Source organism: Coturnix japonica, chromosome 2, assembly GCF_054131305.1.
Source record: "Coturnix japonica strain WE chromosome 2, WE-NBRP24, whole genome shotgun sequence".
Lineage (NCBI taxonomy): Eukaryota > Metazoa > Chordata > Aves > Galliformes > Phasianidae > Coturnix > Coturnix japonica.
Genome location: NC_140664.1, coordinates 99236108 through 99263533, shown reverse-complemented (window position 1 = coordinate 99263533; position 27426 = coordinate 99236108). Strand labels below are relative to the sequence as shown.

At 41.9% G+C, this 27426-nt stretch overlaps 1 protein-coding gene across 2 annotated transcripts; it reads right to left on the bottom strand.

Annotated features, from left to right (window-relative positions):
* Positions 1–1533: 1533 nt before the first annotated feature.
* On the bottom strand, positions 1534–6170 carry CCK (cholecystokinin). Of its 2 annotated transcripts, none has more exons than XM_085538219.1 (3): positions 5977–6170; positions 4921–5178; positions 1534–2322 (listed from the first exon to the last, which is right to left on the bottom strand). In XM_085538219.1, exons 2-3 carry the CDS (start codon positions 5174–5176, stop codon positions 2186–2188), a joined length of 393 nt encoding a protein of 130 aa, XP_085394345.1. In that variant the 5' UTR covers positions 5177–5178; positions 5977–6170; the 3' UTR covers positions 1534–2185. The 2 variants fall into 2 exon arrangements, with proteins under 2 accessions (XP_085394345.1, XP_015709681.1); XM_015854195.3 differs by having other exon boundaries at positions 6094–6170.
* Between the last annotated feature and the right edge of the window lie 21256 nt (positions 6171–27426).

The window sequence follows — 27426 nt, the reverse complement described above, 5'->3', positions numbered from 1 at the left end:
AGAAGCCTTTCACCACTTTGCTAGGACGTTGCATTTCTCCTGGTGTGTGAATTCCTGCATGGACAGGGAGAAGGAGTGCCTGTTTTTGGCTCAGGGCTGGAGCTGGGCCCTGCAGTGCTCCCATTGCTGCAGTAAGGATGGAGGATGGGGGCTGCTGAGTCTCACCTCGGCTGCCCCTTTCATTCAGCTTCTTTTCACCCCTGAGCAGGCAGGGCCCCAGGCTCTCCCCTGTTCATTTACATGGAGCTTGCAGTGAGCTGCTCTGCTCACAGTTACTTGCCTGGCACCTATTTGGAAACGTAATTGATAAAGCTGCAGGAGAACTAATTAAATCAAACCCATGGAGAAGGCAAACTGACTTTAAATGCAAAAAGATATTGGTTTGCTATTCAGCCAGTATTCATTTAGCCTCTATGCAAAGCGTGCTTTCCTTTGGATGTTATGTCTCAGTGCTCAGTGTGTGACCCCCCATTCACCTGCACTGAGTGTCTGAAGCCCTCAGCTGAGAGACAGAAAGGAAAAAGAAGAAAGGAAATGACCACTCCAGCAAGAACCCAAAAAGAGAAATACCACTGAGCACTCACAGGGGGATCCTAAGGATCTGGGCTGGGGCAGCACATCGAGGTCAAGGAGGGGAGGTGCAGCTTTTTAGGAAGACTTTACAACGTCATTACCTCCTGTATGTCATTAGTCTCCATTTGGATGCCAGGTGAGTCACCACAGGTCCCTTTATTCCCCATGTCTGTCCTACACCCTGATGTATAACCATTCAAACAGGACGGTGTCTGAAAAATGAGATGGGGTTTCTCTGAAGCTGTCCAGCACCCAGGCAATGTGCTTCCTTACAGCCATCGTGCTGCTGGTTGGGTGGTAAGAAAAATAGAACACTGCTCTCCTATCTGCTTAGACAACCAAACTCGCAGTGGTCTAAGAGCAGTATCAGAGGCGATGTTGCTAATGCTTTGGCAGGGGTGGAAGCCTTGTTTTATACACAGAATTTGCTCGCCTGCTGGGGATGCAGAAGGTGGTGTCTTTTGAAATGGAGAGGAATGGCATGAAATGTCTTTATTGCTCCATTCTCCTGCCTGTAGGAAATGAGACAGAAAAGAAAGGGAGGAGGAGGGGTTTGTTTGTATCCTAATGATATTCAAGGTGTTTGGAGAGGAGCTGAGAAAAGCCAGATGAAGAAGCTTGGCAAGGGGCTGTCTGGAAGGACTATGAGGGGAGGAAAAATGTGTGTCAGAAAGCAGTTTTGTGCTTTCAAGCTGAGATCCACAGAAAGGGGAGAATTCTCTGCTACCACTTGTTGAAGCGTCTCTTACACTGCAGGTCTTTGCAGTACTGTCTGCTCCCTCAGTTTCAGCAAAGAGCAGCTCCTCAAAATGTGATCGCTTCTGCTGTGCTCAGTGCCTCTCACCAGCACCCCTTTCTAACAGCCTGTGATCTGATGGCTCCCATACGTTGCCCTCTCAGGGTCACCCTCTGCACAGCTGTCTGTGCCCCTCCCCGAATGAAGGCCTAGCTCACCACACAGCAGGGAATGTTCTTTTTATTCCATGATTTGCAGCTGTCAGCAGAACTTTCACATTTAGTCCCCAACATAAAATAAACATACCATGGAGGAGAAACATGTTGGTGTCATTCCTCTTTTCCTTCTCCCTTTAGCCCTGGTGGGTATAGACTACAACCACTCAACCCTGCACAGCTGGGGTCAGTGTGAGGATAGCAGGCCTTTTCTGGCAGTACTGTGCTGCTGTGTTGGTGTTCAGACAAATTCTCCTTAGAGTGTTCACAGCTACTGCAAATGTCACAATATATCCCTAAGAAGTGGCTCATTTGTCTGAGTACATCACACCTGGAATATAATACATTGCAGAATGAAGGCGTTCTCCTGCCTCTCTGTGTAGTGAGATACCCAGCAACATGTGGCGAGGAGGATGAGAAGGGGTAAGTGAAATCATTTTAATATAATATCGGTGTATGAGAAACCACCAAAGAAAGAAAACATTTCTTTTTCCTGGAAAATTCTGCATGTGTATATATTGCATTGTCTTACAGACAAATTTACATCAAATACATGATATATTTTAAAACACTGATTCGAAGAGGACAACAGATTAATTTTTCTCTTTCTGTACAGACATGGGAGTGTGATTTCTTTCCTGTTGCTATTGTTTGCTGTTCTTTAGGAGGAGTATTCGTATTCCTCAGCACTGCGGCGGCCAAAATCCATCCAGCCCATGTAGTCTCTGTCATTTATCCTGTGCGTGGGATCAATGCTCTGTACCCTGTTTCCTAGGACAGAGAACCTCCCAGTGGAACCTACAGGAAAAGAGCGTGTGAGAAGAGAAAGTAAGTAGACACATTTTCACATTTCCTAAATGTTCATAGTACTTTTCACTGTGGGATGGGATGAGATGCTGATCTTTGACCTTGCTTCAGCCTTTCACCCAGCCCTGTTTAGGGCATCAAGGAGATCTAAATTATTTGTGGGGAGAATCATTTTGATAATTATGATAAGTTTGATATCATCACATTATGTAACTACAATTACAGGGGAAGGTAAATTATTTCTCCCTCTGCTCCGTGAAGAAAGCCAAAATGGACACATGCCAGTAATTAGACTAAGCCTGAGCCTTGAGTGAGGAAGAGGGACAAGTCCGACACAGTAACAGTTAATGGGGAGTGAGGCTTGAAGAATACTTGAACGGAGCAAAAGGAAAAGGAGACCAAACCTCACAAATCCAAATCTACACAGGTCGTTAGTTTTAGTGGAACCCTTGGTGACAATGTAATGATTCGTAACAACCGTGACTCATTTAAAGACAAAACCAATGGCATTATTTTGTTAATGGCTGTAAAGAGATACAGAGGTAAAAGTACCATAGAACGAAACCAAACGTGCTTTAGGCATTTTAAATAGATAGTAGAAAAGAAAACAATAACAACAAAAAACAACGATGAACTGTGAAAATATGTTTGTCTGCCATTAAACTCTCAATACTGTTAGACCTCTGAAATTCACATACGTAGCTCAAAGTACAAAATTATGTTGATGAGAAAGGTTTTCTGGCACTGGAGCTAGGACAGTGCAAAACCATCACTTGGATCTTGCAGCCTGCAGTCACCTGAGGGCTGTTAGCACTCCCCTGATGCTATTCTGGTCTGGCCTAGCAAGGGCTCCTTAGAGGGCAGCAAATTGCATGTGTCACTGACTTGTCAGCCACATTTCTCAATGACATGGTGCCAGATTTATGCTGAAAGCCTGTAGATGAAGTAAAGTGAAAGCTAGGGGTTACAACTAGCCTAAGAAATTCCCTAGGAGCACCTTAATTACTTTCCCTTAAATAACCACTGATGTCCCTATGGATACTTCAGCATGAACATACATTGAACAGCTTCAGAACTGCAGCAGTCTGGCTACAAGGCTGCCATCTAGCCCTACCCTCCTGGGAGAATTTAACTCCCACTGTCCAAAATAAGCTTTCCTATTAACCACAAGAGCAAAGGCCATCACTGCTGACTGCTAATGCTAGTAAATGCCCAGCCTCCCCATCCTCTCAGATGGAATTTTTTAGTGTGTGTTCAGACAAGCTAAAATAGCAGATGTAAATGTCCTGCAGAGATTTCTGAAGCACTGCCCTGAACTTTCATATTAAATAAGAATATAATTGGGTTTTTCTTACAGAAAAGCAGTTGATTGGCATTGATATAAATTAATACTGCTTTGTTGTACTGACTCTCTTCTGTACCAGCAAGTACATCTACACACTGGTGCCCAGCTAGCTCAGTCATGCTACAAGAATTCCATCCTCCTCGCAAGAGTCATTTTGTAGGGTTAAAAATTCATACTTATGAACGTGTATGCAGGCAATTCTCCTAAACGCATACCAAAAATACATCCTTTTCCTCACCTCACCTGGTTAAGCTATTTGGAAACATCAGGTAGGTAATGGAATGTTGTAGCTACACAGGAGAAAGGAAAGGAAGACCTTGTAGACTTTTGCCTGCCTTGTAGACTCTTCCAGCAGGATTCCTTAATGTAATGCTGTGAGAATTCATAGCGTGAGGAGAAGTCCCTCCAAATATATCAAAAGTGTTTTACTGTTGTTTCTGATTCAACCCTCCTCTGCATACAGGGGTGAATGTGTGCATCAGCACGCGTAATGCATAAAATGCAGGTGCCATCTCTTTATTGCAACCACCAAAAATAAAGCTGGAATGCTGCCTAGCAAAGAGCTCAGCAGTGAGGCTATGGAGAGAGGAGTAAATGTTGTGCATTATGATTGTGTGGAGAGACAGGAGAGGAGAAGGCTCTCAATTTTCAAGCGAATTTCATCCTAAACAAACTTCAGGGCTGGGAGTCAATTAATTTGTCACTCCCTGTATGTCAAAGTAATCCTAACTTCTAATGCAATCTCTTTACCAGGGGATAAATGAGAGAAGCTACTGCAAGCAAACAAGATCTGCATAACCTCAAAAGCCATACTGTGCTTTTTTCTTGAGGTTTGCAGTTACGTTCCTCCCTTGGTGGCCAGAGCAATTACATTGTCCATGGTGTAACTCAGTTCAAATAGGTAACAACTGTTTGCTCAAGCAATTAATAAATCACACGATAAAGGTGAAGCCTTGTGATTCCAGTACTCTCCTGGAGCTTCACGATCCCATTACTGAATGCTGGGGAGGCTTTAATTAATTGCAAGATTCTGTCCCAAGGCAACTGCTATGTAACAATAGCTTTGGGGTTGGTTTTTTTCCTTTTAGTTCTACAGTAAGTGGGAAAGGAAATGGTCTCTACTTCGGGAATAGCCAGGCAAAATCTATTTCCTATCTCCTATAGGAATGCAGGAGTTAGTGCTAGATGATGGCAGGGTTAGTATGTGGAAACGCCGTGCCACAGAAGCAGCAGACGAGCAGTACCTTTCCGGGCTTGCTGCAGGTACTTGGCCAGCAGCGCACCGATAGCCGCCCTCTGCTCGAAGCTGCCATCCAGCCGCGGGGCGGGTTTCAGCGGCCCCGCCGAGGAGGGTGAGCGGTTGTGCCGGTGGGGCTCTGTCAGGCTCTGCTGGAGCTCAGCAGCCAGCGGGCTGCCATCGTGTGAGCCCGCGGGCTGCTGGCCGAAGGAGCTCACCGACAGCGCAGCGAGGAGCACGCAGATGCAGATACCGCCGTACATCGCTGGGGAGAGAAAAGGCACGTCAGGGGGTCGGAAAGATGGAGCACACTGAGCGTCATCCCCCAGCCCCGTCTTCTTCGGAGGCGCTGCGTTCTGAGGAAACTTTGTTCTTTTAATGCAGCTTAATGCTGTGGGATCTGTTCTCATCTAGAAGGTACGCGTGACTATTAGCTATCTGTTGGGAAGAGGAGGTAACACCACAGCGAACTGGTTTTATCTCTCCTCGAGTATGTGCTATGCCTCCCTTACGTGGTTCTTTTCTGTTTTGGAAGCTGCATTCCAGTAATAACTAAAGGAAACCTACGCAGCTCTGCAAAAACTCGCAGAGTCCGGGCAGCCACGTGCATTGCTGCTGTACTGCAATCTGCTGCTATCACAGATACCCAATTCTGACACGTCCAGCAAAGAGCGTTTACTCCCCCACCCCTCCTTGGTCTGGAATTCAGCCCTGAAGAAGCTGTCTTGTACAAGAGGAGAAGGAATAAAGCTGTGTTACCCCAAAAATCTCACACCACCCCATCACCTGATTTAAGAGGTCAAGCAACGATGTGCACCGGAACTGTGCCCTTCTTGGTGTAAACCACAATTCAAACAAAACGATTTTTTGCCACCTCCGTAAAGAAACAACGATCGGATGAAACAACCCAGAGGGAAGCGGCACAGTTTGAGCACAGCATCTGAAATAGCACTTCTGGAAACGGGGCTAAGAGGAGAAACGACGCACCCGGCAGGAGGGCAACTTCCCGTCATAAAGACGCGTGAATTATCCCGCGTATGTGAAACCCAGCACCGAGCATCACCTTTTCACTTCGGAAGAAGGGAAAACGAAGTTCGTCCGCCCGCTCGCAACGCACAGAAGCGAAGGGCACCTGTCCCCCCCGCGGCTGCTCCCGCACCGCCCAAGTGCCTCTCCCTACCTTTCTCCTTCCCTTCCTTCCCCGAGGCCGGAGTGAAGAGGACCACGGAAAGCCGCCGTGCGTCCAAGCGGGATGTCGGGGGCTGCTCCGCCGCGGCCCCTTAAATAGCGGCGGCGGTGTTTGCACAGCTTTGACGCAGCGGGGCCGCGGCCGGGCTCCGCCTCGGGGGGAGCGGGGCTCCCTCTTCTCCCTCCCGCCCCGCCTCCCGCCTGGATGCGAAGTTCGGACGGGGAGGGCGGCGCGCAGTCGGGCTTGCTTATAAGACTCCGCTGCTCTCCCGGGGCCACGTGTGCCGGGCTGGCGCTGCGGGGTCCGCGGGGAGAAGGGGCTCCCGCACAGGGAACGGCCTTTCCGCCCCACTTCGTTCCCCCTGCGCGCTGTGCCGCCCGGCTGTGCCCCCTGCCCAGTCCCTGCCCGCCGCCGGTCTCGGCTCGAGGGTCTCCGCTGCTCTTCGAGCGGCTGTCGGCAGAGGGCGGCGGGGTTCCGCCTGGGGCTGCCCAGCGCTGCTCCGCAGACCCGAGTATCCCACGGCCCCTTAAGGCGGCCCGACGGCTCCCGAGCTGATGGATGGGGCGCGGGGAGGGATGGCAGAGAGAGTGTTGGAGGGGATGGTGCTGTGCAAGCGTTCTCGCCACGTTTCAGCCTCTAACCGGGGGTTCGGTCACTGAAAAGGAGGGCAGAACTGAGCAGCAGGGCTGATTGTCGTCACAGAATCACATGTATCGGAAGGGGACTCTGGAGTTCGCCTACTCCGACCCCCTGCTACAGCAGTCCCTGTGTGGTAGGCTGTGTGGGGGAGTGTCCAGGCAGGTCTTGAATATCTCCAGAGGAGACTCTACAACCTCTCTGGGCAGCCTGTTCAGTGCTCTTCAGTGCACGGTAAAGAAGTTCTTCCTCATTTCCTTGTGGAATTTCTGTGTTCCAGTTTGTGCCCATTGCTCCTTGTTCTGTTGCTTCATACCACTGAAAAAAAGCCTGGCCCCATCCACTGACTCCAGCCCATCAGGTATTTATGAGCACTGATAAGATCCCCTCTCAGCCTTCTCTCCTCCATGCTGACCAACCCCTGGTTCCTCAGCCTTTCCTCATAAGGGTGATGCTCCAGACCTCCAGTCATCTCTGTGGCCCTCATCTCCCACATCAGATGGCGTTAGGTGACGTTTCCATCCCTGAGGCAGTTAGAAAAAAAAGAGCAAATCCCAAATCTCCATGGAGAACAGGATATTAAGTTGAAAGCTCATGTTCCTGGGAAGGAACAACACTGAAACTGTTCCAGCAGTACCCATCCAAAAAACAGTTTAATGGCTGCCTCTCTCTGGGTAAAAAAGAAAATCCAACCAAACAACCACACAAAGCCAAGCAAAACAAAACAACCCACAAAACCGGTATTTCCGATAACTCAGATTCACTCTTAGTGGAAAAGATGCTCACGGCTCTTAGACCATTAAATAGTCAACAGTGAATTGAGCCATAGGAGCCTGGGAAAAGTATCACCATCTTTCTGGGAAAGGTGCAGTTGCAATAACAGTTCTGGTAGAGTCATGTCAAGCCTTTGTGAAATGCACTGGAGATAATGAGTTCCCAAGGGGACAGCCCAGAGCTTAATAGAAGGGAAATACAGAGCGCTTGCTAATGTATGCATATGCATAATTCATGTCAGAGAGGTATAAATATAAAAAGTAGCCACTTAAGCCAACATATTTGTCTGGTTGAACAAACACATGCTATAGGAGTTCATTTACGTTCAGCTTATTTTGAATATCGGTTCTGTTCTTATCTAGCCAGTGTAGTGAATGAAGAAAACTACTGAGGCTACAGAGTGACATTATTAAAGTCAGCAGTAGTGCATTGTTTGTAAGTCTGAATGTACGCTGAATTTTCCTCACTAAGTTCCTTAACACTAATACACACCGTCCTTGGATATACCTTTCTGATCTACTGGCATTTTCTTTGGTGGAAGATGTTTGTAGCTGTTTGATGTTGCATTCAGTAAGGACTATCCAGTCCTTACTGAATAGTTATTAATTATTGGCCTTTTAGTTTTACTTTGGGCAGAGATAAGAGAAGTGAAAGCCTGTTCATCTTCAGTAATAGACAGCAGGACTCTGATACGAGTTCCCTGAAGAAACTTAGGCTGCGTATAACAATTCCAATAGGTAGCACTGGAGTTTCTTTATCCTTTGCTCCATTGCAACCAAAGTATCTCTGCTTTCCATTGTTTTCTGTGTGTTCCTGCCAAAGTTTTTCTCCCTTGCAGCAGAGGTAGCCAAAGTGTGTGGCTGAACATTTGTTTTATGTTGTTCCAGCACAAAGCTCTGTGCTGGCCTTGAACTGAGAAGACAGCATGAGGCATGAGGGGTACACACATCATTTCTTGTGTCTGTTCTGTGTGGAGATGGCTGGTGCCCATAGCAGAGTGCAGCAGGGCATTGTGAGCACTAACACTTCATTCTTTGCTGTGAGATGGAGCAGAGCTGATCTGTGTGTCAGAGAGACAAGGTGCTTGGAGTCATTCTGCTCTTTCCTACAGCAGTAAGCATGCATGTGTTGTGCAATACTTTGTTTCTATCAATATGCGTGTGATTTTTGTCTCTAATACAAATTTTTTCTTGGCAATATCACATGCGGTTTGCAAACAGTGTGGTTATGACATCTACGTTTGATGCCCTTTCTTCCCAGCCAAAATTAAAACATACATATGGACGTTACTCACTTTGCATTGTTGCGTGGCTTTGGGTTCCATGCAGTATTAAATGAGGAGCTGCATACTGCGAAGTGTGAGTACACTGGGAATGTAGAGTAGCAACTGAAAGAACTGGGGGTGTTTAGTCTGGGGAAGAGGAGGCTGAGTGTAGATCTTACTGCTCTCTTCAAATACCTGAAAGGTGCTTACAGCGAGAGTGGAGCTGGTCTCTTCTCACTGCTGAAAGTGACAGAATGAGGGAAAATGGCCTCAAGTTGCTCCAGGGCAGATTTAGGTTGGATATCAGGAAACACTTCTTTACAGAAAGGGTTGTTAAGCACTGGAATAGGCTCCCCAGGGAGGTGGTTGAGTCATGGTCCCTGGATGTGTTTAAAAACTGTTTGGATGTGATGCTCAGGGACATGATTGAGCAGAGAGTTGTTAGTTAGGTTAGTATGGTTTTGTTGTGGTTGAACTTGATGATGGTTAAGTAAGAGGAAAATCCTATTTCCCAGGAGTAGAGTTGGATTGATTAGGAAATCAGATTTCAACTTGTGTCTGATGCAGCTCAGACACCTGATATGGAAACTCCCTACAGATCAACTGGAAAACTTACTTGTGTAACATTTCCAAAGATGGTTCCCTGCTGTTTCAAGAGTAAACGGTAATGTGGAACAGAGAAAACTGCAGAATTGCTTCTAGGAAACCACCTAATCCCAAATTGCTTGGTTTCTGTAAATATTTATTTTTTCCCTCTGAAAGACCAAATTGATCTTATGTGGAAGTTGAGCTATCATCTATTTCGTGTATCTGACCACAAGACAGAGGCTTTTGTGCAAGTAGAAGACCAGAAAAGGAAGTCAAATTAGTAGAGCAAGAAAAAAAGAAGACAAGGTTATGTAACATATTTGTTCCTAATAAATTCTCTGTGATTCCAGCAATACTTTGAGAAGTTTGGTAGAGTTTGAAAAGATGAAGGAAGATGAAGATGATAACACTGATGAGCAGAGAATGCAAGTGCAGTAATTGGACACTTGTGAAGAATGACCATTCTGTTTAACCCTTGCTTTGAGGAATAGTCTGCCGTTTTGTCCTCACCTCTCCTTTTCCTTATTGGCTGTCACATACTTTAGTTATTTTGCCACATACATTTCGACTAGAAATGAGTGAAAATAAATAATGTGTAACATATTGACATAGAAAAAAGAGGAAAATTGTAACCTATGCTAGCTTAGCCTAAGGCAAATTAATTTATTCACAACAGTGTTCTTCTAATTCCTGCTCCTGTTAGGCATGTGCTCCGGCCTCTGAAAATACAGAAGTTATACAAACTTATGCAAATGTGGTTTGTAGCTTGAGTGGGCTGACACAATTTGAAATACCTCCCTAACACTCTCCTGTGACATTCATGAAAGCCTCTTGTTCTTTGAACTGTTTCTTTTGCTATTTTGAGACCTCAGGGCTGTGATCTCCCAGATTTAATGGCGTTTTTATGTTTAAAATTCAAGATTTTGTTCAGCTCCCTTAACTTACTGTTGCTTTAGATCTGCAAAGCATCTCAGGAGAATCCTTGCCCTTCTTCTGTGCAGAAGTTCTGAGCAGACTTGTATTGTCTGCCATCAATGCAACTGCTGCTTGTGTTCAAGCTAAAATACGTGTTTACAAGTGCTGGAAACTGTTTAATATTATTGGGATTGTTTATTGTTTTAAATAGTTGTACATTAATCCATAACTAATATTTCTGCAGTCCCACACACTTCAACATACATATTAATTCATTTAATATAAAAATAGAGCCTAGTACACAAAGGACGTAAACGATACCTTTCAGAAGTCTTTATTTTTCAGATCTGCTCTCTGCTTTGCCATCTGGATCCAGAGGAAAAGCATCTTTTTTTTCCCTCTGTAGTAACAAACAACAGAATACTGCAGGAGATACTGTTTTCCTCTTTTGTGAAAATGGAATGCCATTCTAAGCAACATTTGTCAAACCATCCAAATCCCCAGGAAGGGAGTTCTGTAGATGGCAGGTATGATGTATCAGCTTCTTGTCTTTCCAAACATCTGCGTGTTTCATCTCTGCTATATTCAGCACTAGAATTTTAAAGGAGCAAACTGATTTGACACTAGTTAGCCAACGGGGTGTTTCTAGTGTCCTTCAGAAGAAAGGGAGGCTTTCTGCTGGTGTTGTAAGTTGATTGGGTAGCTGGAGTCTTCTTATTTCACTTCTGCTGTGAAATAATTGTGGGAAGAAACTGAATTAACCTGGATGCAAAGTATGAATTGTTACTCTGAGAAATTCTATTTGAATGGAAATGCCAGAAATGTCCATAGAAGGCATAGAGGTTACATAGCTATTTCCAGAGGCTAGAATGGGGTGAAAAAATACTGTTAGTTTTTCAATAGCAAGCCTAACTGCATTGCAGTAAGCCTGTGGAACTCATTGTAAGAATGCTGTAAACAAGGTCCTAGGGATTTCCCAGAGGATGCAGTCCGTGTTCTCTGCATTTGACAAGGCTGCTCTTTTACTGATTGCTTGGGAAAATCTCTTAGAAGTACCAGAGGAGCATTACCTTCCAGGCAGCAGAAAACAGGATGAGCAAAACCCATTAACCGGGCAGCTCCGCAGTCTAACTTTTTTGTGGCCTGGTATTTCTGTTCTCAGAATGGCTACGCTATGACCATAGCAACCGAATTACAGACTCTAGGAGATCACATTAATTAAATCTGCTCAGTTTATTCAAAAGCTGAGAAGGAAGAGACAGTTAACTCAGAGCTCCTCTTCAAATGCAACTCAGCTGCCCCTTGGTGACTGAGATTTCCCTTAAATGCAGAAGGAGGGTTTCTAAATTGAGCTAGTTTACTGAATCATTAGGTATAAATGCACTTCTAAGGCACTGGGGACCACGAACTCACATGATAGAAATGAATTATCACCCAGATAGCATAGTTAAGCCTAAGGGGAATAATTATTTGGAAGCAAGCAAATCTTTCTATATTCTGCTCACTGTTAAAAATTGTTTCCAGCTGTTTGTGTCTAATCCAGGGTTTTCTAATAAAAACAAATATTTACTGTATTCAGAGTGGAGTCAGGAATTACTTTACACCAGCTGTTCTGCACACTGCTGTGCCTTCCATGACACATTTAATGAGCCAATTACATTAGTATGTTTTCAGGTTGTCTTCCTAAAATTAACAAGACTAATTAGTGGAATTGTCATGCATGTTAACAGTGTCAGTGTTCGATAGTACCAATGTATATGTTATTTATCAACTTACTAATGTATTATATTTAGCATGCTCTCAGGGGAAATAAGTAAGCTCTATCAAAAGACTTCTCAGGGTCAGAGCTAATGCAAGGTCCCTGTAGTACTGACCTATTATTCCTTACTAATGGAACCAGAATAAAAGCGGTTGGAATGAGATGGCTCTGAGGCTCAGTCTTTCTCTTTTCAAGTGGTAGAGCAAGATTACTGGTGACTTCAGTGATGTAACATGGTAGCTCATTTACTTGTGGTCTACCGTGAGAACCTCATGCAACAGTGAGGTGTGAAGTATGTAAAATGAAGCAGGGGTTACAGAGTCTGCATTTTCTCTCTTCTGTTTAGTATTATGGAAGTGCACACTGCTTCTTTCTGTTTTCTATTATTTCTCTTCTCCATGTACTTCATCTCAGCCTGAAATAAGCCATCTAAACTGAAGGGTGTCGTCTGCTATTTGTGCAGTCAATTAAACAGCTCTATCACTGAGCCAGTGGTTTATGCTTTCAATACAACTTGGTTCTGGGAGGAAGGCAGTAAATATGGGCTGGTATGAAGTGGGCAGGGTGGGTGAGAACTTCCATCTCAAAGCTTAAGCTGAGTGTAGCGGTAAAGGAGTTATAAGACTGGAGATGTAGCTTCAGGGAACAGGTAGGTTCTGCTGGGAGCCAGTTGCTGGAAGTGTCCTGACATAAGAGGGGTAAGAACCTGCTGTGATTTGTTTAAAAAAAAATAAAAAATGGACTTAGTGTCTTGTGGCCTATGTAGAAGCACAGAATCACCAGGGTTGGAAAAGATCTCTGAGGTCATCCAGTCTAACTGTCCACCTACCGCCAATATTTCCCTAGTAAACCACATCCCTTGGTACAACATCTAAATATGGCTTGAACACCTCCAGGTACACTGACTCAACAACCTCCCTGTGCAGCCTGTTCCAATGCCTGACCACTCTTTCAGAGAAGAAATATTTCCTAATGTCCAACCTGAATTTCTCCTGGTGCAACTTGAGGCCATTCCCTCTCATCCTATCGCTATTACCTGGAGAAGAGGCCGACTCCCAGTACCCACACCACCTTTGTCCTGTCCTTTCCCCACCTGACTGACAGTGGTGGAGGTTGCCTGCATGCTGACATATGTTCCGTACTCATTCTCACTGTTCACAAGGATACCAGTGTTCCCTGCATGATCCGTCTTAACTGTCTTAAATTTATCAATGCTTTCTTTTTTAAATAGTACTTTAGAAGTTAATTACTGTAAGTGCACAATTAAATTGCAAACAAGTCTCTGCAGATTTATTTTGTATTTGGGTGCTTGCACTTCTATTTTTCTCCATGGAATATGTCAGGTTTTGAATTCCCTTGATAGGAAATCAAGGATCATCACGTGTGCCTGAGCTGTATTTTGTCCTAATTGAGAATCTGAAGCTCACAGGGAGTGTGTAAGCATGAAACAACTAAACTATAGATGTAGTGAAAGTTCCGTTTGCTGTTTGTATGCTCTTTAAGTATTCATATTTCTAAACTGAAAGACCTTTGCTTTTGGTTGAATAAGTCTACAGACATTTGTATTTTTGGTCAGACTCGTGTATTTCAGCAGTTTGGGAGGTTTGGTTTTCTTTTTATCCCCTCTGATGTATTATTTAGGCACAGTGGGACAACATACGAGTTGTTGTGGGTAGAATCCATTGATGATGAAAGCAGTGCCTGAGTGCAGAATGCAGAGAGACAGAATTTGCTCCTGAAGACAGAAGCAAATTGTATTTTTTGGTTTTTAGAGGCAATAGGATCAGCTTTCCATTGAGAGAGGAAAGAGAAACTGGAAACGCTATGTGTGGTGGTCCAAGATGAAGTTAACAGCAAAGCGGGATCTGATGCCTCCTGTACCTGGTTTGTCAGGATAACAGTAACAACAGTTGTGCAGATCCTTCCTCAACCTGTCTTCATGGTTAGCCATCTACGTGCCATTTTATGCTTGCTTTAAAAAAATATTTCTAAAATAAATTACATCTAAGATTTGTTCATGCTTTTGTTGAGGACCAAATTGTGCTCCTTCAGAATACAGGCAAATACAAATATTCAATAACACTAAATAATGGTGTGCACAGATGTGTGGATGCACAGGAAGGTTGCAACTAAAATTTGCTTGACGCTATGTTTTCCTTTCAGTCCATGAAATACTCATGGGGCTGAATCTGCCTCATCCTTTCTGTTTTTCATCTCAAGCAGGATATTGATAGATATGTTTTTTCTTTGCCAAAGTGGATTTTCATTTTTACAGAGAGTACAAGATATTTCATATTCAAATGCACTGGAAATGTTTATGGAAATGAGAGCTTTGCAAGCCGGTTGCAATTTTACAGTCTGCAGTGTTTGATATTAAATAACTTATTCAAAACAAAAGAATGAATCTTCAAGGGAACTTTACTGCTATTATTACTGTTTTGACCCATTGAGGTCTGCTACTATATGACTAAAATAAGTTAACTTTAAGAATGCTCCAGTGAAGTAGGGGCCTACAACCCATTTGCTCCACTGATGTAAATGCTGGAGCTATGATGCTGACGGTTAAGTGAAAATGGATCTGAAGCTCCTAAATCTTCAAGTTTTTGATCATTTCTGCCTGATTTGGTTTGTCATACTGCTAAAAGCTTACAAGCAGGCCTCATCTAAAACCCCACTATAAGTGTTCTTTAACTTGGAGTTGTTTTTAGTGCTGATGAGGTTTTAGCATGATTTCAAGAGACTGCAAACAAACCTTGGATATGTGCAGCAGATATTCTAAAAGAGAATAAGATGTTTGTAGCATGATCCTATTGTCTCTCAAGTTGTTGGAGTAACAGTTTAGGGTTGCAAATAGTGAAAAAGAGATGTTGGTTCTACTTTATGTCTTGTCAGGAATATACTATATAAAGCTATAATACTAGAAGTGTAGGTCAGCAATAGGTTTGTTGTATACTTTTGTACACTTTTAATTGTACCTGATGTTCCATTTGCCTGAGGATGCTAATGGTTGAGGTGGGATGTTTTCTTCCAAGTGCAAGGAAAACAAAAAATATTGTATTCCAAAGACAGACATATAGACAAGAGAGAGCATTCTCCTAAACATAATAATTCCTCAGCAAGATAGATGCAGTGTAAATAATGTCGTACATTCTGCATTTGGTTTAATATTTTGGTCAACAGCAATGTAGGAAATCAATATGGCATTTCATTATGCCATTTCTGGAACAAACCAAAGCATTTGTCCTGGTCAGCTAATTATCTCTAAGACCATACATTGTAAGGCATAACCTCTCATATGCCTTCCTCATAATGTCGCTAAAAGCTGTGTGCTGCAGACACTGTAAAGTCATAGAATATCCCAAATTGGAAGGAACCCACAAGTATCACTTAGTCCAACTCCTGGCTCCACACAGAATAGTTAATATTCAAACTATATTTCTTTCCCTGGAAAGATCTGAGCACCTCTGAACATGGGAGTTATGAGTCAGTAGAAAACCTCACTGTCTCTGAAGACATTATATGAGGCCTGTTCTAAATGTAATGCCTCCTACTTTATTATGTTTCCCCACGATGTCAGAGGCAGATGTTGGTGGTATGGTAGTAGAAGTAGAACCTTCTTGCCAGTATTCCACGAAATTTTGTTGCTATGTAACAGATGGCAGCAGAGGGGCAGTCTGACAATGATCTCTGTGCTTATGAAGCAAAGGTGTTGAATTGAATTCCTCCATGTGGAACCTGCTGACATCCACTGATGTTTATCAATGCTAGCTGAACACTGATGGAAACTGGGTGGAGGATGTTAGCACAGTGAATGTCAGTCTATGTTGGCAACATTTTCCTCACAGTGATGCCATCATAGCAGCTGTGAAACAGAGGGTCACCTCCACAAGTGCAGATTTTGACAAACATGGCATGCAGGCTCTTGTTCATGGCTGGTGAAAATGCATAGCTAATGGTGCTGGCTACCTTGAAAAATAATGAAAAAAAATCTCAGTTGTAGGTGATAATCTGTTCTACCAAACAGTGCTGTTGTGATCTTTGTATCTTTTGTAGTTTCCTTGGAAATAAATAGGAGGCATTACTTTAGGAGCAATCTATGTAGGTGCAGATAATTTATTGTGTATCCCCACAGTTCTCTGCTGCAGAGTTCTCATTTTCCCCTTGTTTTTATAACAGCTTGGACTCTTACCCCCAAACCTCTTCTAAAGTCAAATGCCGTGTTTTTTCCACCTTTCTCTGTTGTCTCACTTACTATTCAGCTTTATTAAAACCAGTCTAATTAGAGGTGGTTTGACCTCTAATTACCTAACTCCATGAAACGTACTAAGTGAGAGAGAATTGTGAGGAATATCTTCTCAGATCAGCTTGATTTTGCTTGTTAGCCCAAGGATTTTGAAGCTGGCCAGGGTTCATCTTCTACCGTAAAAGCAGTGAAGTGTCTCTTTTTAGTCTTGTATGGTTATCTCTCTGTCTAATTAGTAGTGTTTTGCTTTGCCCCTGGTATGGGCTACAGAACATAATGTTTGACTGTGCTCTCCATTCTTAACTCAAGGAATCTGGATTTATTTGCTAGTAAAGGTTTAAGAGTAGTTATTACTGCCAAATCTAGGCTGTGTACAGACTCTCTGTATATAAAATTGTATATTTGCCTTTGGTATTTTCCCCCTTAGCTGTGCTTCAAAACATGAACTCAAGGCTTTGAAAGAAAGTCTGGAAGTGGCAACTTTCAGGAGTAGGGTATGGACTCCAGATGATAAGCTATGGTAGATATTTACCCGCAGCCTCAGAAGGAGAAAAATTAAAATACACCCTTTTGTGTACTGACTTCAGATCATTTCCTCCCCTTTCTGGTTGCTGGAGATCACTCTTGATGTAAGCTCTGTATGGAAGGTAGTTGCCTCACTAAGAATTTAGGTTCTACCCCAGGAAGCAGTAAGCTTTTAGTCAAACTGTATTATGAAGCATATTTTCTTTGTTAGCCCAGTCACTTGTTCTTAGGTCAAGCCCAAAGTACTTGGCTGAAGACAGCAAATGATGCAGGGCAAGTCTGTAGTATGGTTAATTTGAGATTTATCATTCTCCTGTCCTCTCAGGCAGTTTGCTTTGCTTAGTTTGTGAAAGGGCCTGAATTAGACAGTAAAAATATCAATGTTTTTTTCTGCAACAGGATACGAATGACTGAACATGATAAATAATGGAATTTCTTGTAATTGAATCTACATGAATATTTCATATACTTACAGCTATGAATTTATCCCATGTCTGAAAATCCTCTGAAGTATCTGTCAGAGCTTAATTGTTTGCTTTTGATACATCCCTCTCATACTAATGGCACAAGACCATGGCTGCTTGAGATCAAATCATATTTCAAGCCTTCAGCGTGCCCATGCAAGAATGTTGAAGGCTGTGAATTTTCACCCTTTTGTGGCAAAGTATGTTACAGTGGAAGTGGGAGGAAGCAAATAAAATTACTCTTGTCTTTCTCTGGAAGTCTGCTTTCCCTTGTATAGAAGAGATACAATGGATTGGCTGCAAGTGTTAATTATAAGTTTCAAAGAGCTCACAGAGGCCACTCATGAGTTCTACCTCGAAACAAACGATGCAGAAACATGCAAGGAATTTCTCAGTGCAGGCATACTCTGAGAGTGAGATACGTTTCAAAACCAAACTGGCTAAAATATATATATTTTTAATAATTACTTATTGAGTAGCTGGAAATTAACACAATATATCAAAGGTGTGGATCTGGTAATGAAATTAAAATACTTCTCATCCTCTAGGAATGGATAAAGGGGGAACAGGAAAAGCAAAACTGTGGTGTCAAACAGGTAGATTTCAAGAGACTTTGAGCATTTATGGGGTGTTTTGTGAGAGTGAGATCTGAAGGGAAAAAGAAATGAAGATGGCTCACAGCTCCTTGATAAATTAAATTAAGGGTACAGTCTATATATACCTATCTCTTTCCATTTAATAAGCAGAGGAGCCTTATAGTGTTTTCCCAGCAGTTTCCGAGTTTTTTGCTAGACTTTGTCATGATCATTACTTTATTGTATCTTGTGTTAAGGTCCTATATTGTCTTGTCTGCTCTCCAGTAGAGATAAATTTGCCCGAAGACCAACTGCTGTGAATCAGTGTAACAGTGAAACTGTTACAGCAACATAAATTAACAACAGCTGTAAAGTGGCTTTTGTCCCTCACAAATTACTAATGTCATTAACTATTCAGAAGCCAAGTTTTAAAACAGAAATTGTATTCATCACAGGCAGAAAAGAAGCTCCTTAATTCTGTTTAGTGAAAAATGCACTAAAAATGCAACTGGATGTATATAAATGGAGGGAAACTGAGTATCCTAGGAGTGAGAACATTTCAGATTATAAAGATATTGAGTATTCTGATGATTAGGATGTCCATCTGAGATTTTAGTGCCCAAAGTTTTCAGCCTGTGTTTTGAGTGCAAGAGGGACGAGAGCCTCCTCAATGAATTAACTAGCTGTGGAGTTGCTCCAGATTCCATCCTTTATCTGTATCCTGTATCTTGTATCTGTATTCCTAAATAAAGGAAGCTAGCTCAGTATCACTTCAGAAGCACAAACGTGGATCAATGGAACATAATATACATAATGTGCAAATGGTTACGTTTAGAGAAGATGCTATTTTTCTAGGCCTTTTTTACTGTACAGTTTATTTACAAGTTGCTCATATAGTTCTTGATGAATGCATCAAGGTCTCTGTATAGTACTATGGTCTCATAAATCCCAATTCCTATGCGATTTTGTCTGCACTGCATTGCAGCAATTGCTTAAACCATTTTTGAAAGTCTTGCTACTAACAAAGTTCCCATGTTATTCTGACTGTTTGAATCAGTTGTCTGAATGAGACAAAAATGCACTCACAGTTCTCATGAAAAGGAAAAGAAAAAAAAAGAATAAACTTCATGTGTACACTGAATGAACAACCAGTCAAAACTATTCTGAATAGAATCCTGGCATTAGACACCACTGAATTTCTAACAAGCCATATATGTTGTTATTTCTAGGCAGGAAATGATTAGCAGCACATTGTTTATGTGATTATTCAGGTCTATAGAAAATGTTTTTAAACTGAGGGTGGAATAATATTGTGGAAATGTAGCAGAGGTCTTGCTTAAACTAAGGACAGAACATTACTTTGCACATGTAGCTGAGCATGTAAATTTTTACCTCTTTTTTTTCCCTCCTGTATGGTTCTTATCTTCCTACACATAAATTCTTCTCTCCTTTAGATCTTTTCTTTATCTTACGTATGATTTTGTTACCTACAATTTCTAACAATGCTGGATATTTCAGAGCATTGCCACGTGCACCCAGATGCCTGTACAAAGTCTGAGTTAGTGGAATCTTAAGGCAAATCCATTCCTTGCTGTTGTGAATCTGTATGAGTGTGCTGTGCTGCAATGCAACAGCCTTTCTCATTATAGTGAAGTCACGAAGGAAGTGTGGCAATCTTTTAGAGAGCTGTCATCTCCTGAATATAAAAAGACATTTCAGAGGGTTGATGCAGGGCATGGAAATACAGAAAAAGGAAGCAATGTCACACACAAACCTGGGATTATGTGACTGTATCTTTTCAGTATCAATTTATGGGAAATTAGTACTTGAATATTTGTGTGAAGTGTGGGGAGAGAGAGTTCTTGATGAGTGTGAATTTGAGTCTGTGACCACGAAGGGCTGACATAACACATAAGGGAATACATTAATATTAATTAATATATTAATGACATGTGACAGGATGAGGGGAAATGGCCTCAAGTTGTGGCAAAGTAAGTTTGGGTTGGATGTTAGGAAACACTTCTTTACAGAAAGGGTAGTTAGGAACTGGAATAGGCTCCCCAGGGAGGTGGTTGAATAGCCGTCCCTGGGTGATTAAGAGCCATTTGGATGTGGTGCTCAGGGACATTATTTAGCAGAGGGTTGTTAGAGTTAGGGTACTATGGTTAGGCTGTGGTTGGACTTGAAGATCTTCGAGGTCTTTTCCAACCTGGGTAATTCTATGATTCTATGATTCTAATAGAAGTTTAATTTGTATTGAAATTGCTTTTATTACTTCAAGTGAACACTGATACACTTTTAAAATAGATCATTTTTTGCTTTTGCATCAGATATCCCAATTGTATGTAGTGGTTGGAAGTCTTTCCTCAAAAAATGTAGTGATCTTTTCAAGTCAGCTTGGTGTGTGGTTTCTGCCTCACCTAACTTCACCCAAGAGATGACAATGGAAGCGTGTGAGTTTTTGACTTCTCTAGCTGTTATTTTGCATGTATTTGTATGTAATGTATTTATTTGTATTTATATAAAACATGGTTACATTCAAATAATCATTAGACATCTATAAATGTGCTGCTGTGTTTTATGCATATTAAGCATCCCCAGTTTTCATCAGTTTGTCTAAACAAGCATGCCATCTAACCATGTACAGACTGTTACTGGAGAACAGAGGGATAAGTTTATTGGTGTGAATCAGTCATATATTAAAATAAAAATTACAAAAATGAGTTCTATATCTACCTCTGCAGAAGGACTTTGTCCACCCAGTACTGCACTAATTATGCGGTACTTTACACAACAGCATGAGATAGGCAGTTTTTTCTTCCAACAAGCAGATAATCATCAGTTACTGTCACACTATTATAGATTCAGATAAATAAATGACATTACAACATGAATATCTACAGATGCAGATCAGCTTATTCTTCAACTTCCAGTATTCTTCCCTCTTTTTGCAAGGGAAACTGGTGGTAATTTGTAGATTTATATGTTGTGTTTTGTTAGTAGTGAAAATGCCATTTGGGTAACAGGCAAGTGAATGATAATGAGAAGGAGGTATCTTATGTTCTCTAATGAAATCAGTTTGTGGGCATTTTTCATGGTGCAGCTGCAGAACTGGAAGTGCATTTCCATTTACCTGTAATGAGAGGTAAGTGGCACTTGCTTTCTCAATCTGTCACAGAAAGAGGGAAGCTAATTAACTTATCACTCTCGATCTAAGAGCCAGGATTTACCTGCTGGATTCATTTCTTTGCTCTTCCATTCATTTGCTATTAAGATGAAAGTCAGGTTTAGACAAAATGCGTGCTTTCTGTACTTTATAATAGTTTCGAATGTGCTGTGTGTACCTACACACTTTTAGACATTCTTTGCTGGACTGGTTATAAATTGATTCCTTTCTAGTTAGACAATTGGCAAAAGCACTCAGGACTTCATCTGAAATAAAATGAGATCATGGACGAGGAAAAGTTTTGAAACAGATAAGGTGTTCATGGCCGGGACTTTTTGATGAGAACAATGAAGAATCGTTTAGTGTGACCTTTAGCTGTTTATCCCCAGTCTGGCAAATCTCCAATGCTTGTTAGGCCATAACGTATCTACTTCAAAATACTGTCTAAAAGTAATAGGGAGATCATAAGAGAATCTTCAGCTAATTGTAAACCAAGACTGAATTCTGTCTTTTGACCAACTTCAGTTCTAAATCAAGACATTCCCAGGCTTTTTCTTTATAGGCTCATCCTATTTTACCAGCTAAGAGTGTAATTTACTGCAGTACTAATCCTGCACTCACCATTCCGGGAACACTGGAATAGATCCATTCTTCAAATTGCTCAGAGTATAATTAATTCCATTATGTGGTAAGTATAGTTGCTGTTACCATACTGCATAAAAAGGGAAAATGGTATGAAAGTGCTTTTGAAAAGTAGCATACTTTAAATGGAGAATATAAAATTGTTTTCTTTGTAAACTGCACTGCATGTGTGATATACTTAATCCTGTACTTTAAGTATAAAGGCATGGGAGTGAACAAGGTGCTGATTTCTTTAGCTATAACCTGATTCAACACTTGATGAAATGTCAATCCAGTCATGTTGCCTTAAGTACTCACTGCATGCTTCTGTTGACCATAGTGACAGACATCATGCAAAATCATTTCAAAGGACACCATCCTCATGAAATGATGCTCCTGGAGTTCCCCTTTTGTGGCTTTGCTGAGCCTTGACCTTGAAGATCTTAGCTAGTAGTAGAGTTTTATTAGTGTCCTGTAGTACTAAAAGGATCGTTTACTTCTCATTGAAACAGATCCTTCCTTTTGTTTCATGACTGAGCTCAGAACAGGAATTTTTGGAGCCATTGCTAATCCTCTACAATGGAAATCATCCTGGGTGATCTCCATCATCACCACTTCTGGTATTGAAATACAATGAAATAAATGTCTGCACTGACAGAGAACTATATGATACAGTCTTTCATCAATTATCATCTCCTCACACTCTGCATTAAACCAGCTTTTAAAGCAGTCAGAAGTTGAGTACATCTCAAAGTTAAACTTTTGTAAATCCAGCAAAGAGATGCGCAAAGTAACTTGTTTATGAGCTCTGCCAAAAAAAATCAAAGCCTTTTCTTCCTTCCTCTGGAGTCAATGAAGAAAGAAGAGTTCTTTTAGAGATTTGCCTTCTGATGCTTCATTTCTGCTTGGGGGAAACTACAACCCTAATGGTGGTGCTCCTACAGCATGAAGCTGAGGATCTGACTTACATGCTCTGTGAGGTAGCATGGAGGCTGAGGATGGTGAATAGTAGGATATCATTGAAGGATGCAATGCTATCCTGGTGCAGCCTTGTCTGCTGTGCCTACTGGGTGCAACCCCTAGAGTGAATGGTCTCAAGAACCACACACATGTACCAGGACACTTACAGCTAGATCAGGTTGCTCAGAGCCTGGTCTTGTCTGACCTTGTATGTCTTCACGGATGGGGCATCCATCACCTCTCTGGGCAATCTGTTTCTGCTTCATTATCATTATTGAAAAAAAGCACTATTCTTATATCTAGTCTAAATCTCCTCTCTTTTATCACAACACACCCTGCTAATGAGTCTGTCCCCTTCCTTCTTACAGCCCCCCTTTAGATACCGAAAGGCTGCACTCAGGTCTTCCTGGAGATTTCTCCAGTCTGAAGAGCCCCAGTTCTCTCAGCCTGCCCTCACAGAAGAAGTGTTCCATCCTTTCAATCATTTCTGCAGCCGTTGTCTGGACGTGCTCCAGCAGGTCCATGTCTGTCCACATCTGACTCACTAGCACAGAGGAGAAGGGCAGGGTCATCTCTCTTGTCCTGCTGGCTACCCTACTTGTGATGCAGCCCAGGATGCATTTGGCTTTCTGGGCTGCAAGGACACGCTGCTGCCTCATGGCCAGCTTGCAATCCACCAGCACTCCAAAGTCTTTTCAGCAGAGCTGTGCTCAATTCTTTCATCCCCCAGCTTGTACTGTTAGAGGGGGTTGCTGTGACCCAGGTGCAAGACTTTGCACTTGGCTTGGTTGAACTTTGTGAGGTTTTTCTGGGCCCATTGCAATTAAGCAGGAAACCTTCCTTCCAACCTTCAACTATTGTGTAATTCTATGATTTGTACTAGTAAATAAAATGAATCATGGCTAATTCACTGTCTCTCAGGCAAGTGGTATGGCATAGTCACCTCCACACCAGCTAAATTTTTCCTCCTTTTGAGCACAGTGACATCATCTGAGTACTTGGAGCAATCTCTGCCTTATGCTCCCTTTCAAGAGTTGAAAGTGGCTGCTAGTTGGATGGCACAAGACCATACCTGGCAGCGGAATAACCAGCTATACTACATCAATGACTTTGAGGGAGCTTACTTGAGTCAATGGTCTGTATGTATTTTGTTTACTAATAAGAATATGGTTTATATGTTAAAGGAAATCAGCATAGTTACAGGCAGATTTTTAGTATATAGATTTTTTTTCTCTCTTTATTTTCTTCATTCATAGAGATTAGAAGTATTCAACATACTTCTTAGCCTCACAAGTCTCCTGGCTTCCCTGCATTAGCCTGACCTTCATGGAGTTTTCCTGATCGTATCCAGGTGGCTTACCTGTGTTTTCACAAATTATCACTCAGTTCAAGAGATTTTTATAGAAGGCTAGTGCTCAAGCACTTGCTTTTCTTTCCTTAACAGGTAGCTGAGGCTATGTAGCAGGGCCCTGGGACGTACCAATTGGTTTCTGGTGTGTGGGGAATTGATTGCAAAGATGTAAAGCAAGTCAATTACATTCCTAGTGTTGGCACCATGTAGATGCTAACTACACTGCTTTCCAGCTGCCAAATTGGCTGCAGGAGGAGAAGGAGGAAAAATTGAGAAGAGAAGAGCGATGAAAAGTAACCATGGGGAAAAGAAGATAAATACTAAAACCAGAAAGAACACATGAAAAAGAAAAAAAGAAGGAAATACTCCAGAAAGAAAACAGCACTAGAAAGAAGTATAGGGCTAGCAGACTGGAAAATGGAAATTGAGAAATGTGATGGAATGAACATTTTAAAAGGACAAAGGGAACAATGTTTTGTACATTCTTTCTTTACATTATTTTGTCCACCAATACATACTCTGAGCAGTGTGCAAACAGCCGTATCTCTTGACTAGTATTTTGCAGTAGTTCTGCTCTGCACATTTTGTAGCTTTCAGCAGCATTCCAGTTGAATCACAAAAAGCTTGTAACATTTTTCTTCCTTTCTGTCCCCTTGTGCCCTCTCAACATTTCCTACATTCTGCTGACAGTGGGCAGAAGGCTTATTTGGCACCACTCTCACTAGATTGAGTGGAAATGCATCTTGGCAGTGATTCCTAGTAAACTGCGTATGTTTTGTAGATGGTTCCTTCCCTGTAAAATTTTCAATACTACTCTGCTAGTTTTCTCTCTCATTTGTGTTTCCTTTCCTGTGTGGCCAGACTGTGAGAGCGCGCATTGGTACAATGCTTATATTTTGCTAATTGACCTTATGTTTAATGTACACCCTTGCTGACCAATGTTTTTGCCTCCCTCTTCTAGTTGTTTGCAGATTTTTTCTGTTACATGCTACTAGAAGTTTCTGGGCAAGACAACAGATTTTTTACCATGCACCAAAATAGCCATGACAAAATGGCAATAATGTTTTCGTAGAATCATGGAATTGTGTGGGTTGGAAGGAATGGTTTCAAGCTACGGCAGGGGAAATTCAGGCTGGACATTAGGAGGTATTACGTCTCAGAAAGGGTGGTCAGGCACTGGAATGGACTGCCCAGGGAGGTGGTGGAGTCACTGACCCTGGGAGTGTTCAAGGAACGAAAAATGTTGTGTTGAGGGACATGGTTATTGGGAGCTATTGGTAATAGGTGGATGGTTGGACTGGATGATCTTTTAGGTCTTTTCCAACCTTGATGATAATATGATTCTATGATTCCATGAACCTTTAAAGATCATCTAGTTATTGGGTTATCCAGTATGAAGTTTACTGAGTGTACAAACTCTGCAATATTTTCACGCAGTCTGTGCACCCTTTTCTTCATTTATTTATTTTTTTTCTTCAAGAGTGTACAAGGTTCTCTTTATTTGAATAAAGGAGAAGACAAAGAGACGGTGTTTAGGGTTACAGTTCCCAACCTCTCGGCTGATGTCCAAAAGCTCTTAGTGCTGATCCAGCCTATTTCTGAAGCTTGCTCCTCAATCTGTTTCTGTGGAATTCCTTTGCTTCTCTCTTGTTCACTGCTCACTTGACCTAAGAACAATCAGCAGAACCCTTTTTCCCATTGTTCAAATCATAGGGGGTCCGTAGATAAGCAGTGCCTTCAGGGAATCCTTCCTTGTATAATTTCAAACACTGTTACAGTGGTGAAAAACTGATACTTAAATCTGCAAAGTGATTACTTTTGGTCATTCTTATTGATATTCTCTGTCCCATAAGCAGCCAGTTCTCTATACACCTTATTTCTAGTGCAGACAATTCAGGAATCTATGTTTTGATGAGCTAATTCAGTCTTACTAGCTTTCTTGTTTATTTGAATTTCATTTAAGTGGTGCTACAGCCTAAAAAGTAACTAAACTTTCTCATTTCCAAGGGCAGCTATTCTTTATGTAACTTCTAAGAGTATTGAGTGAGTATCTGCTGGTAACTCATGGTTTTAGTTGAGAGAACTATTTCAGTACTCCTGTAGATCTAAGATAAATTGTTAGAACAGAACTTCTGTGTTTAGACTGTCTTCCTTACACTATCCTGAAGAGTCTTCAAGTATCTAACTAGATTTTCTTGTGTGTGTGCATGCTTTTTTAACAGGATTGCCTGCTGAACAGGAGATGCGTTTACATCCAGTGTAGTTATTAACAGCACAGAGAACCCCGCTGCTCTCCTAGCGTAATATTGTGACTTAAACAGATGTAGCAACAACACAGAATTACAAGAAGTCTGTGTCACTAGTCTGAGCTACAAAAGTGCTCACACTGGCCATGCCCTTAAAGAGTGCAAGGGATGACATTCACATGTTGCATAGTTGGTTTTGTCCAAGTAGCCTGAAGGGAATGAACTGGCCATGCCACTCCTGGTCTTCCATGGGTGACCTCAGACACTATGGCCCATTCTACTCATGTGGCTGAGGGCAATTTGGGAGTGAACTAGCACGAAAGAGAACGCTCCAGACTTGCTGGAATAGATACTGAGTTGTAGTTAGATTGCCACAAATGCCATGGAGGACACTTGGGAGATGTTTTTTTCTTCTTGAAGAAAATTATACTTATTGGCTTACTTATATAAATTATCGCATGATTGGGAAATACATATATTTGGCTGTGGGAGGATTATCAAAAGCACATGAGTGTTCTGATTTCACTCCCTTTTTGTCAAAGTCTGATCACAACTTCTGCATTTTGTCTGTGCATCATAAAACTCATCGAAGTACCTTTTCCTTCCGTGTTTAGACATGGGGAATGTGAATGGAAATTTATAAAGGGTGCAGTCATTGATGCCAATAATTTCCCTCAAATAAAGATTCATGGCAGGAATTCTACCAAGCCGTTGTTAGGGGCATAGGAGACTGCACGGCTCAGCAGTTTTGGTCTGGTTTTGTTTCTATCAGCTATTCCCATTGCTGTAAAAAGCTATCTGTGATTTGTGTCCTTCCCAGAAAACTTCCTTCCCAGTTCTTATAAGGCACATAAATATCTTTTGGGCTGGATTACTTTCCAAGTCAACACCTTTACAGGAATAACAGCTTCTCTGAAGACTTACAGTAAATGGCTGTTCTAGACAAGGTCTGAAGGCAATTAGGAATATGATGATGTGACCAGCCAAAAATGTGCTGTGGCTCAGTGGGCAAATTTGGTGCTACAGCCTGCACACAGCACCTTAAGTCTCCTTGTTCTCATTGAGTGTCTCGCTTTGAACAGCTTTTTTAAAGATCATTGTGTTTTCTTCAGAAGAAACTGATAGCTGCAGTGCTGAAAATGACTTGAAGTAACAAGAATTTTATGATTTCATATTTTTTGTCTGTATTTATTTTCACAGCATTAACAATATAAGAACATGACTGAATAATTCATGT

Bases quoted from the DNA above. Each gene is read 5' to 3' on its own strand.
- CCK (XM_085538219.1), bottom strand. From the start codon at position 5,176: ATGTACGGCGGTATCTGCATCTGCGTGCTCCTCGCTGCGCTGTCGGTG. The intron at 2,323-4,920 runs GTACTGCTCGTC...CTTTTCCTGTAG, and splicing joins CCTGCAGCAAGCCCGGAAAG to GTTCCACTGGGAGGTTCTCT.